Source organism: Lonchura striata, chromosome 9 (assembly GCF_050655825.1).
Source record: "Lonchura striata isolate lonStrDom1 chromosome 9, ASM5065582v1, whole genome shotgun sequence".
Lineage (NCBI taxonomy): Eukaryota > Metazoa > Chordata > Aves > Passeriformes > Estrildidae > Lonchura > Lonchura striata.
Window position 1 is genome coordinate 8,318,064 of NC_140711.1, and position 12,725 is coordinate 8,330,788.

The window sequence follows — 12,725 nt, forward strand, 5'->3', positions numbered from 1 at the left end:
AGGTGATTGTGCCAGCTGTCACATTGCCAGTTCTAATTAATACTTTCTCCTTCCAGTTCATGTGAGAGCTTAGAGGCATGTCCAAAGGGGCAAATTGGGTTGTACTTTAAAATATCTTTGCTAATAATCTCTCTGATGTTATGACTGTGCAATGTTCATCCCTCCTTATGCTGGGTGACTGTAAAGAGTTATCCAGACAAAAATTGAGAAAACCCATTTCCTAAATGGTTCAAAGTTTGAAAGAGGCTATCTAGCCTTTGTGACATCCTTCTAGGCCTCTTTTAATGGATTGTTTCAGGAAGAAGATTTGGTGGAGATAGGTGCAAAATATTGTTATATCCAATTTGGAGATACCATCCACAATGAACTTGTACAGAAGGTGCTCCATGACTGTATCCCAGTAAAACAGCTGAAGTCCAAGCCACTGGAAAAGTGGGTGAGCCTTGTAACCTATGCACATGCTAAGGTAAGAGGTTTGTCAGGCACTGCTGGGTAACCACTCTTGAGCACCAATTTCTGCTTCTTTCACCATTTTCATTTATGAAGTCTGTAGGGGAAGAAGGAAAACCAGCTCTGTTTGTAGAGCCCAAATAGCTCATTAGGTCTGGGGGAGAAGAAAACATTTGCACTCACACTTCCATATGAAGAGCAAGGGGGAAGAATGAAAAAGTACATTTAAATCTCTGAATAGAGTAGCTTTTAAGGCTATTTTCCATCTGATGACCAAGTCAGGATGGGATGACATGACATACTGGTTTTGATCTGGAAATGGATTACCTGAATTATTTGAATGGCATCTAAGCTGTGTTAGACTTTGAATAGATCAGTGGGAATTCTACGGAAATTTGGAATCCAGATGCCTGTGGGCACTGTTAGCTGCACGCGGGTCCCTGGAGATTGTTCCTGATTTACTTTCTCCAAGTTCCCTTGACACCAGTAACAGCAGAGGATTGTTTGGATCTCTGAGGTTGGGTTTGTTCTTTATTGTCTGCAGATCATGCAAACTAGATTTTACTGAGAAAACCTTGGGTGTGTGTTTTTCCTGCAGGCCCCTTACACACAAGACCACCTCTCTTCTCAGACTGTGAAGGAGCAACTTGTAGATTTTGCTCGCTTTCAGTGGCCTTTGCTTTTTTCCAGATTCTTTGAAGTCACTAAGTTTTCAGGTAATACCTGGGGCCTGGGAGTACAGGACAGATGTAAGATCAATAGGAGAAGACTTGTATAGCATTGATAAGGATTTTTTTTTCTCTATTTTCAGGACCCAGCTTGCCTAAGAACCACTTCATCATTGCTATAAATTGGAAAGGCATCTGCTTCTTGGATGAGTCTGAAAAGCGGCTCCTTGAGCTGACCTTCCCAGAAATAACTGGCATCCACACCAACAGGTAAGAGCCCCAGAAAGACAAGATCTGAAGATGCCATCTCTTCCATACTCAGAAAGGGTATACCTTCTCTGCCACGTCCTTAGATGATTTGATCTGTGTGAAAAGGTGGTTTAGCCTAGGTCCAGGAAAGAGAAAGGCAAAACTTCTGAACAGCCTCTAAAGGAAATATTGAAAGGACTGGTGTAAAGTTATTCTGTTCAGTCAGAAAGGTGTAAGGAGGCACAGGTAGGCATCAAGACAAGAATGGCTCAAATAACTGACACAGTTAAGCCACTGTCTTTGAGCATGCTAGGAGTTCACATATTTCTCATGGACCAGAACAGGATCACTGAGAAAAGCAGTTAACTACTGCTTGCTCGTGGCACACATCCTTGCATCAGGTCACTCAGAGAAAAAGGTCTTACAAAAAAGCCCCCTGTGAGGACTGCCAGAGATTTAATTAGTTGTCAAGTTACTCCAAAAGAAGGGTGTTCTTTTGTCTATATGGAAGCACTTCTATACAAAACATGGTGGAGTCCAGAGTAAAGCTGAACCACTTCAGTCCTTCACACTTACCAGCTCATAGGAAGGCAAATTAATGGGAACAAACCCAACCCCAGAGATCACAATATTCACTGTAAGGGAGTTATCTGAAAGGAGATGTGGGTGCCTTGCCTGTGTTTACAAATGGGTCTGTAAGTTTTTCAGATGCTCTGGTAACAAACTGTTCAATAATACATAGGGCAGTGAAGTCATTCGGACAGAGCTGCACTCTCATCACACTTCGTGCTGAGGAGTTTGTTCTGACATCTGTGAACAGTGTTGTCATTGCTGAACTGGTGGTGATGTTCCTGGAAGGACTGAAGAAAAGATCACAATTTGCTGTGGCAATGCATGAGAAAAAATCTCAGGGTAAGTCTCATAACTCTTCTACAGGGTGTGGAAGAAATCATGAGAGAATCCACAGCACTTGTTTGAAGTTGCTCAGAGAGGAGAGGGAAAACTTCATCTAGAGTCCCTTTGCTCCTGGGGGGATGCATCAGCAAGCAATGCCAAGCATAAGGCAATGGGATTCAGGACCTTTGCACACAAATAACCTTTCCTTCCTCCTTCTCCTTCTTTATGTATTTTATTTAGATAGTATAGTGTCCAGGAACCCAGTTTGTTTATAGTAGGAAGTTGGATCTGGGCTCTCTGGAAATACTTTGCAGGAGATTTTCACAGAGGCAGTAAACTGGAATTTCCTGTGGAATACAGGTGGCTTGAACAGACATACATGTTTAAAACATAAACATTAACTTCAGCTACTTACAACTACTGAGTTTCTTTCCATGCTTTGCTGCCAGTCTAGACACAAAGTCAGCATTCATGTGAATCAAATGGAGTTCTGCCATTGCCCTCAGTGGATCAAAGTCAGGGTGTCAGAGGAAACAGAAGTGATTTCTCTGAAGTGTTACTGGAAAATTAGCCATATTTACACAAATCACTTTCTACTGCTAACTGAATTCAGGCCTTCAAAATACAATTTCCTTGTCTTTCACATTGCAACCCCTTTACATTTTCGCAGACTGTCAAGCCTAAACCCCCTTATTCTGTTTTCCAGAAGATCCTGGCATTCTGTCCTTCAAGAAGGGAGACTTGCTAATCTTCACTGAAGACAAAAGGCTGGATGCAGACTCTGGCTGGATCTGTGCCCAGAATGAAAGGACAGGCAAAACAGGGAATGTATTTTTGGAAGAAATCTACATCATTCCTTCGCTCACAAAACCCTCCAGTCAAGTGCTGGTAAGGAAAGCTAAGCACTCAATGTGAAAATACTGGAAGAAGATAAAAATGTTAATATGGTTGAATTTATAACTGGAAGATAATTGTCCCTCCAAAGTCAGACAAGTTTTATGCCTCCCATTGAAACAAAGCATTTAATTCTGTCCTGTCTGAAAACAAAATAAACCTAGCCCAGCCTCTAAGGAGAAGACTGCAGCTACACAAAGGCAATGACTTAAAAAAAACCCCCAAAATCAACTCTAGTCACCATGGGATATTTCAGTGTCTGCAACTGGTAGCAATTAACAGGTCTGGCTGTGTAGTTGAATTCTCCTGCATTCACTCTGGGCTTGAGTGATAATCACATAATGCCTCAAGAGAACCTCTGAGTGCATGAGGTAACTTAAAAAGAATATGGTCTTTGAGGGAGCCAAGGATTCTTATTAATGCCTCTGCTAATAATTTTTGTCTTCAGTTATGAGGATTCAGTATATTGGACCCTGTGCTAACAGATAAAAACCAGAAAAACTGGTGGCAAAACACACTAGAGAGAAGCATGTGCATTGTAAAACATGTGTGGTGCTTTGGATAATCACATACCTTTTCATGTCCACTAATGTCATGTGTGTGTAAATTGCTTCTTGGAGTCAGCTGTTCCAGGTCTTTCTTGAGTCTCTGAAGATGCTGCTTTTGAGACAGGAGGTCTCGGGCAGCACACAGGGCTACCTGCACACATATGCTGAGTAATACCTGACAGTGTGTGCAAAGACCTGTCTCCATGCGACAGCTTGGTGTGCCTGTGTTATTCCAGAGTTTGCTGATGATGTCTCCAGACCAGAGGAGGACAGCTTCACAGAACTCCTTCATGGAGGAACCTGATGAAGAGGATATCAAGGTGAAGCCTTACACCCTGGAGGAGTTCTCCTACGAACACTTCAGGTGAAGTTCTCTGTGTAGAGTACACCCTAGAAAAGTTATTGTTGATCAGTAATCCTTAAAGCCTATTATGTAATGGCATCTCCCACTTCTGATTGCATTTCTTCTTTTTGTTCCCTGTAATTGTGATTTTGGATACAGAGATTCTGGCCCATGGCCTATTGTGTCTTAAGCCTGCAGAAATACAAAGGGGAGGACTGACTGGGCTGACTTCTTCCAGCAGGTTCTATTCTTATTTCTCACCCTTTCTTCAGCAGTTACCAGCTAGTGAGGATATACATCATCTCAGGCTTCAGGAAGTAAGGGGAAAATTAGTTTTCTAAAAACTCCTCTTTTTTTTTTTTTTGCAAGCTTCCTACCTTCTGGATATACAGGAAACTACATTTCCCTGCTCTTGTTGACCTACAGAATCAAAGGAGATTTGAAATCACTGTCTTGTGAAAAAACAGGTCTAGAGATATGACTTTATGATAATGACCTCCTTTGTTCATAGCAATACTGATCCAATAATTTTGTATTGCTTCCACTTGTCTTCATTCAGGGCTCCTGAAAAGGAATCCATCAGCAAAGCTGTTCTCCAGAAATCCCGTGGGCACAGTCAACTATGGGCACATTCCAAGGAGCCTCTGAAACAGCCATTGCTGAAGAGAGCATGCACAGACCCTGATCTTCGGGATTTGGCCTGTCAGGCCTTCATTGATATCCTTTCTCTCCTTTCTTTGGGATGTGAGAACACTAGAGGGAAAGGAAGTGTTAGTTAGGACCACTAAATTACCTCTACTGAGATACCTCAGCCACCTTACAGGTGCATTAAGATGAGCATAAGGATGGAGCAGAACAAATCTGTTTCCCTCGTCTATAGGGAAATGTTCCAATTTCCTCCCAGTACTCCACAGCTATGATGGCTCACTAAACTAATAATGTGGCTTTAGGAGTGAGAGAGATTTACTGCATATACCCAGAGAATGCAGCTACTAGAACAGTGCAAATCACAGCCAAGCAGCACTGCTGCAAAGGGGGAGGGGACAGACAGGGAACACGCTTTAGACCTTCCTCCCAGTATTAGCCACTTAGACATCAACAAAGTCACTAACATGTTAGGATCCAGAAGAAACTTCCCATTTGCCTTCAGAAACTTCTGCTTTTCTCCTTAACAGCACATTCACCCATCATGAAATTCATGGGAGATTACCCCTCAAAACAGGCACACTCCTCCGTGGAAGTCACTGACCAGATATTTGTGCCAGCTATCCAGGAGGAGGTCCTCAGGGATGAGATTTACTGTCAGATTATGAAACAACTGACTGAGAACAGAAACAGGTATTTAATTTACCTGGGTACAAAAACACCCTGCTCCTGCAAAGCCAAGCCTCAAGTGCAGGGGACATCCTTGGCACTGCAGCAAGGAACCCTTGCTGCATTTGTGATCTAGTGGAGGCAGAGGAAGGATAAACAAAGGATAAATAAACAGCTGTTGGAGTAACAGCTTCCCTTTCCCCTTTTGCCAGACAGTGCTTACCTTTGTAGAGCGCTCAGGACTACTCCCTGGCAGGAAGAGGCCAGAGAGCACCATCAATCATCTCCCCTGAGCTGCTGCTTTGCTCCCATCAGCATTCTGCGCTCATCTCCTTGTGGCGTGAGGCAGGGAAGGTGTTACTGAGGCTCTCCTGCTCCCGAAGCAGTCTGCAGGGGAAATGTGGCACTGCATAGTCCTTGCATCCCATCAGTGACTGCCCTGACAACTCCCCATTTAAACTTCCAAACAGCAGCATTCCCCTCTCACAAAAACGTAGTTCGCACTGGATTTTTACCACCAGTGAATAAATACTTTTGAGTAGTTATATTAATTAGGTTACAAAACTGTCTTGCAGAATAGATTGGTTACAGAGGCACCTGCCCACATAAAAGTCTCTGAAAAGGGCTCATATTTTCTTCCCCGCTCACAAAATGATAACTTGATCTACTTCCAGGAAAACTGAATTGCAAAAATCAGCTTAATATTAATTATGAACAAAATGGTTTGTAGTTTCTGGATGCATTCTGTTTATTTATTTATCTTCTTTTTTCTGTTCCACAAGTATTGCATGTAGTGGAACTTCCATCATGTGTGTTGGTGGTGAATGGTAAATTCCCTTGCAAGCAGTGGATCTTACAGGCTATTTAATGCATAATCTGTAACCATCGTGCCAGTGCCATGCCTGATGTATTCCACCAATGTGAGCGGGATCACTGATGTGGAAAAAACAATGCTTGAAAGGTGCCTATTTGCATATACTTTCATTAGAACAGCCAGAGCAACAAATCTTTCACCCTTCCCAGGCTGCTGTGCTGTGGACCATGTCCTGCTCTCACACACCACTCTATAGAGTATAAATGGGATTAAAATAGTCTGTCTCCATCTGCAAAATTAGAACAGTAAGTGGAAATAAAGAAGCCAGAACCTCTTTATTCAGTGAAGTCTGCCCTTTCAGAACCAGGCATATTGACTTTCCCAACCAAAACCACTTCACACCAGTGAGCATTTCAGAGCACTCCTTGGACACAGCTGAAGTGTGCTGCTCCTGGCTTTGAGGAAGAATGACTGACCACCTCAAGGTTGCAGAGCCCTTCTTAATGGTGAGGGCAAGGTGCCAGAGGAGCTTCAACTGTCAGATTTCACAGATGCAAAGGCTAGAACTGGATTTCTGCCTGAAAAATATTAACAGCCTGATCTGGAGCATTTAAGAACTGCATCTACCTCACTACATGATGCTATCAACATGTTCATTTTTCAGAACAGTACATGTAAGGGGAAGTCAGTGCATGCAAAATGTTCATGCCCTGAGCAAAGCTGCCCAGTGCAGGGGGCAGGTGAATACATCCATTGAGAAACCATGATCTGAATACATGTGAGCTTGAACACCAAATCAACAGTGGTTTTCCAAGAGGATGGCACCAGGGTCACTACTGCTAAGATGTCTGCTAAACTGGAATTTGTATTTATTCATGAGGTTTGCATTTGTCATATGTACTTCTCATGCAGGACTTGGCTTTTCTTCACATGGAGGTTGTGGTTGTTGCACAGCAAATGAATGCCAGAGCTGGGTGAAGGCTCTGTTGATTTGCAGCTCTCTGCACCATGGGACCACGATGAGAGTTTATTTCTCTTCCCTGTAGCTGGTGTGTGGTCAAACAGAGAATTCCATGTGGCTGTAGCAGAACTGTTGACTTTGTGTTCCCAGGTACAGCGAGACCAAGGGCTGGCAGCTCCTCTGGCTCTGCACTGGCCTCTTCCCACCCAGCAAGTCACTGCTCAAACATGCCCAGAAGTTCATAGAGACACGTCAGAAAGAAACACTGGCCCCAGGGTGCCGTCGGAGGATTCAGACAGTAATGAGGTACATATTCTGGCATATAACCAGCTCAAAGTGTTCAAATATCAATAATCAGGTCTCAAAAAACACACGGGCTAAAATAGTGTGACTGTCACTTTCCTTTTCCTCTTTACATCTTGGTTTTTCAAGTGATCATTATTTTGAACTTTCTTTATGGACTCTGAACCATTGAAGAGAGGTCTATGTCACAGTTTCACTTTTTTTTTTTTTTTCCCAGTCAGCAGCATTTTAAAAAGTTCATCACCACACAAAATCACTTGACTCCCAGAGCTGGGTATTTCAAACATCTTAAAGGGCATGCATCTTGGAATTATGTCACTGATGATATCCTGACCTTACTTTTCTTTGGTGAGGAAGCATGTCCTTGTTGTAAGGATCAATACAATCAATTCCTGTTCTTTGAAAAAACCCAAATGAATAAAGCCCTGACCCTTACCTGGCTGCTCACAGCAAGGCACTTCTCCGTCCATTTGGCATTACCCCAGGCTGAAGCAACACAATCCCCAAAACACAGTGCTTCCCGAGTTTCCAAATGAATTGTCATTCTAAGGGACATGACAAAACTAAAGAGAGGGGAAGGGCTAACAGGATTTCAGGAAGGATCAACTGAACTGTAGGAGAAAGGGTTCCCTAGATTCCTCCAAGCACTAGGATAACCCAGCTTGCCCCTCTGAGAACAAAGCTTTGGCATCAAGGTTGACTCCAGCCTTCTCCCTTTTGATGGTGCTGTGATTTACCACTTGCCTGCCACAGACCTCATCAGTAAAGAATATGCCCAATGATTTATTCTTCCAGCTCTTGCATCTTCCCCTTTCCCTCAAGCTGGGCCACATGTTTGGTCTGTGAATCCCACGGGTCAGGCTCTAGGGGAACACTAACACAGTGGATATCCCCCTTGCAGTGGATGGGCTTTGGCACTGCTGGTGAAATGTCACCACACATTGAACTCGCTTTTGAAGTGTCTGAAAAATGCATGGCAAGGAATGCTATTCATTGTTTATTTCTACAGAGAAGACTTAAAAATTCCTGCCTCTCTATATCATGTGCTATTCATGCTCTAAGCCCTGCTGAGCTGCACAGAGCTTCTTTAGAGAGGCAAATAGGGAGGGGAAAGCAGAATGGGCTGCTTGGAAGGAGGATTTTATTTGCTAAACTGCCCCAGATCTGGAGCCTGGGGGATGGGAAGTGGAACAAAGACAAATCTTGTCTTCTAAGAGCAGTTCTTTTCATAAGATTAAACTTTCATCTACTTAGGATAGAATAGAATAAACTATTTCAGTTGGAAGGGATCTTCAATGATCATCTAGTTCAACTGCTCCCTGTAAGTAACCTGGTCTCTTTTGAAAGGGCAGAGCAGGCAGCTCAAAGGATTGACTTAAATACACACAGGAGAACCCAACTGAGCCTTGGGAACACACCTTTTCTGCCATAAACCACTTTACATCTTCAACCGCAGAATCCTGGAAAGGGAACCACTGTGATGGGTGTTAAGCAGATCTCACCTTGGCAGTGAATTCCTAGCTCAGGCTGCAAGGACAGGTGGTTAGCCTCATGCCTCTGCAGCCAAAGTACTGCAATTCCTTGAGCTCCCAGGGCCTCCCTTTGATGGCAGGTCAGGAAAAGGTGACAGGTCCACACTTCATACAGTGCCTGCACAGTACAAAGCACATGCTGTGCAGCTTGGTTACAGTGAAGTTTTCCTTTTCCAAATGGAAATGATCCTTTATTGAATGAAAAAAAAAGTAGTTTTCAAATCCACACAATTAAAGCTTGGATCCAGAGGAACCGCCTCCTGAGAGCCTGACCCTATGTGAGAGGCCCATAAGCTATGGTGTTCAAAATACCTGAACAGCCTTGCTCTGTGCCACTGAAGACAGGAACTTACCAGCCCCAGAAGGTAATTTGCTAGATTTGTTCTCACTTTTAACTATGTCAAGATTTTGGCATGACTGAGGCTTCAAGGCCAGTTCTTTTGCTATAAAAGGCAGCTCTGCTCTGAGGTATAATTTCAAAGAAATGTGTTTGTACAGCTTAAGCACCTCCTAAGTCAGTGATTGCACTCCAGCTCTTATATAAAATGCTTTCAAGCAGCCCTCCAGACCTTTTTGGTACTTCAGCTCCAAGTAATTTTGTTTCCAAATACATACCTTTTTGCTGATGCAGGAATAAAATAAAATGTACTTCTCCTTATAGCCATTATAGTCACATGTCAGTAAGGAAAAATGCTGCTGAATCCATAGAAGAGGCAACGGTGCTGGCTAGGAAGGTGCCTTCTTCATGAAGCCTTCTTGCAGAGCAGAAGAGACTTTCACTTTACATGCCATTAAGACCCTCAGTTTCTTGCTGTTAATACACTGAATTTGCACGGGGGTGGAGGTCCACTAGAGCCCACCCCATCGCAGAGTACTGGCATTTTGGAGGGTGTCTGCTGTTTGGCTGGAATACTGTTGTTCATTTCCACAGTGACTAAACTGATCTCTCTTATGATGGTTGGTGGCATTTTCCAGGAGCGGCTGTAGGAAGTGGGCACCTCATCCTGTGGAGGTTGAGGCCATCTTACAGAACAACACTAAGATCTCACACAAGATTTGCTTCCCCAACGAAACAGAACTGGTGAGCACTTATTGTTTTCCCAGCGTTGACCATTATTCCAGCCATGATGTGCTCATCCAGGAGCATGTGTGAAGACATCCAATATTCTTATTTCTTCCTCTCCTCTGTTTTAACAAGAATCTTGTTATCTCACAGACTTTTGATGTGGGAACAAACACCAAAATCCAGACTCTATGTCAGAACATCGCTTCCAAATTGCAGCTGCACTCCTGGGAAGGTTTCAGCCTCTTTGTGAAGATTGCAGACAAGGTAACCCCTTTTTGACTCTGGCAGGGTAGCCAGGCTGTCCATCCTCTCTTATTTATTTACCAGGCTACCTAAACAACCAAATCCAAGGACCAGAGCAGGTGATTACTGCTTCTGTCTTACTGAGGGGATACAACCTAAACTTGAACTTTTAGCACTTGACAACTCTTTTCAATCTCTTGAAGAAGCTGGATGGAGATGCAGAGCTTGTATCATTCTGCCAGTACCCAGGTGGAACTAAAAGCAGAGAAGATGTAGGTGGTCCAGCCTGCTAGGATGGTTGCATACTGCTGGATTCAACCCTTTTTAACTCAGACTTTGCCCAGATGTGCTGCACATGTACAGTGCTCTCTAGGAATAGGGAAAGCAGGGGCAACTAGCACCAGTTAATACTCTCTGGTTTGTTGGGAGCCTGCCTTGCCTGAGCTGAAGCTTGGGCTGGCTGTCTCGCTGAGAGGTCCCTTCTCTTTGAAACTCTGATTAAAGCAAAAGCAGCAATGAGCCCTAGCACAGGGAGTTTCTGGTGTGCTGCCTTCCTGAAAAGAGAAACACAGTATGTAACAACACATCACAAAGAGAAGACAACTGGGAATAAGCTAGGCATCTTCAGCTTGACTTCAATAAGCAACCTGGAAAGAAAAAGCAACAGAAGATGCAATAAAGGTCCCCATATGAAATATAAGTAAATTTAGCCTTCCTCCTTCTATTTTTCTACTTCTTTCCTGCTATTATTCTGCCCTCTCACTGTAGACAGGGAAAGAAAATTCAGCCTGATACTTGGGTATGTGGGACAGGCAGTATTTTATATGATGTGCAAACCCCTCCTTTCTCTCCATTGTTTGGCCTCTGCAGGTGATCAGTCAGAATGAAGCAGACTACTTCTTTGACTCATTAAGGCAGGTGACAGACTGGAACAGGAGGAACAAGCCAGGAAAAGATGGTAAGGAGAACGCCAGCAAGACAAGAAGCTGCATGAGATGCTGTGTTGAACTGGAAAGTAGCTGATCCATCCAGTAGGATTCACTCAATCTTGGGAAGTGTATCTCACAACCCCCCCCCCCTCCCCGCCCCAAAGATAATATATATTTTGAAATCAATATCAAACTCTGTATCAATTTGTCTTCACCTTTGCATATTTCAGGACAGCTGAGGTTCAAGTCCCTGAAGTTCTGTCTATATATCTAAGACCTAACTTCTCTTCCCTCAGCTGATGTAGCTATTAGGAGCTCTGAAAATCAGAGTTTAAACTATGGATGCACTAAATCACAATTCATTTGCAGAAGCACAGCCATCAGGAGATGTATTCTCATCTGTGTAAGAGAATTTGGGTGTACTGCACACCAGCAGGCAGCTGTCATGAGCACCAATAACAAACACTCTATGGTAGTCCCTCAACTTCTACATCTGATCATTATATGAACAATGTCCAAGAACTGAAAAATGATTAATTTCTTTTGTCATCTAAAATGGCTTTTTGTGTTGTTTTGTTAGTAATTTTGTTTGTTACTATTAAAACTATAATTACTTTTCTGAAGAAATTCACAAGCCATTTAAACACTATAGGACTATCAGTGACACAGAGAACACTTAAAAAAATCTGATCTCCTTAGGTGCTGCTCTGTCTGTGGCCTATGAGGTGTACTTCATGAGGAAGCTGTGGCTGAATGTCACTCCTGGCAAGGATCTGAAAGCTGATACCATTTTCCATTACCACCAGGTACGCAGCTCCCTAAAGAGGTATCTTGTGATACTTTAATTTCCTGTGAGAAATTAAGTCTGTAGAAGTACTACTGTCTCCCTCTTGAAAGCCTGCATTATAGACCCTCCAGAGGAATACCTCCTCCAGAGAGGGGGGGCACAGCTCAGCCTCAGAACAGATTTATTTCTCAGTGTTCACAGCTTAGCTATACTGAACATGTTAAAAGAGTACAGCTCCTTTACCTCATTGTACTGTGGAATTGCTCATCTTGCTCCATAAATCAGAGAGCCACAGAAAGTTTTGGGTTGGAAAGGCTCTTTAAAGATCATCCAGAGAACCTTCAGAAGGAGCTAAAAGTTCTTGGGATGTCCTTGGACTGTGTTTGGCAAGACTTGCGTCCTGCCCTCACAAATTTAGAATGTTTAAGTCAGTGCTTGCTTTAGCCCATTCTGTCTGGATTCAGAGCTGGTCTCTTCCAGGAGCTGCCAAAGTACCTCAGAGGTTACCACAAGTGCTCCAAGGATGAAGCTGTGCAGCTGGCAGGGCTGATTTATAAAGCGCGCTTCAACAACGACCGCACACAGCTGGCAGCCATCCCCAAAATCCTGAAGGAGCTGGTGCCAGACAATCTGCTCCGAGCAGTGGCACCAGATGAATGGAAGAAGGTAAGAACATCAGTTTTCATTAGTCATATTACATTTACAGAGCTTTAGTAGAGAAAACACA

The 12,725-nt window shown here is 43.4% G+C and overlaps 1 protein-coding gene across 1 annotated transcript in view; it reads left to right on the forward strand.

The window, feature by feature from the left end:
• Positions 1–12,725, forward strand: part of MYO7B (myosin VIIB) — a 49,727-nt gene that overhangs the window by 31,214 nt on the left and 5,788 nt on the right. Inside the window, exons 32-45 of the mRNA XM_077785633.2 lie at positions 299–466; positions 1,049–1,166; positions 1,262–1,388; positions 2,110–2,279; positions 2,971–3,152; positions 3,943–4,070; positions 4,609–4,766; positions 5,234–5,387; positions 7,289–7,444; positions 9,949–10,054; positions 10,190–10,303; positions 11,153–11,240; positions 11,911–12,017; positions 12,479–12,664. Coding sequence (XP_077641759.2) covers positions 299–466; positions 1,049–1,166; positions 1,262–1,388; positions 2,110–2,279; positions 2,971–3,152; positions 3,943–4,070; positions 4,609–4,766; positions 5,234–5,387; positions 7,289–7,444; positions 9,949–10,054; positions 10,190–10,303; positions 11,153–11,240; positions 11,911–12,017; positions 12,479–12,664 — 1,962 coding nt within the window. The remainder of the gene's footprint in view (positions 1–298; positions 467–1,048; positions 1,167–1,261; positions 1,389–2,109; positions 2,280–2,970; positions 3,153–3,942; positions 4,071–4,608; positions 4,767–5,233; positions 5,388–7,288; positions 7,445–9,948; positions 10,055–10,189; positions 10,304–11,152; positions 11,241–11,910; positions 12,018–12,478; positions 12,665–12,725) is intronic.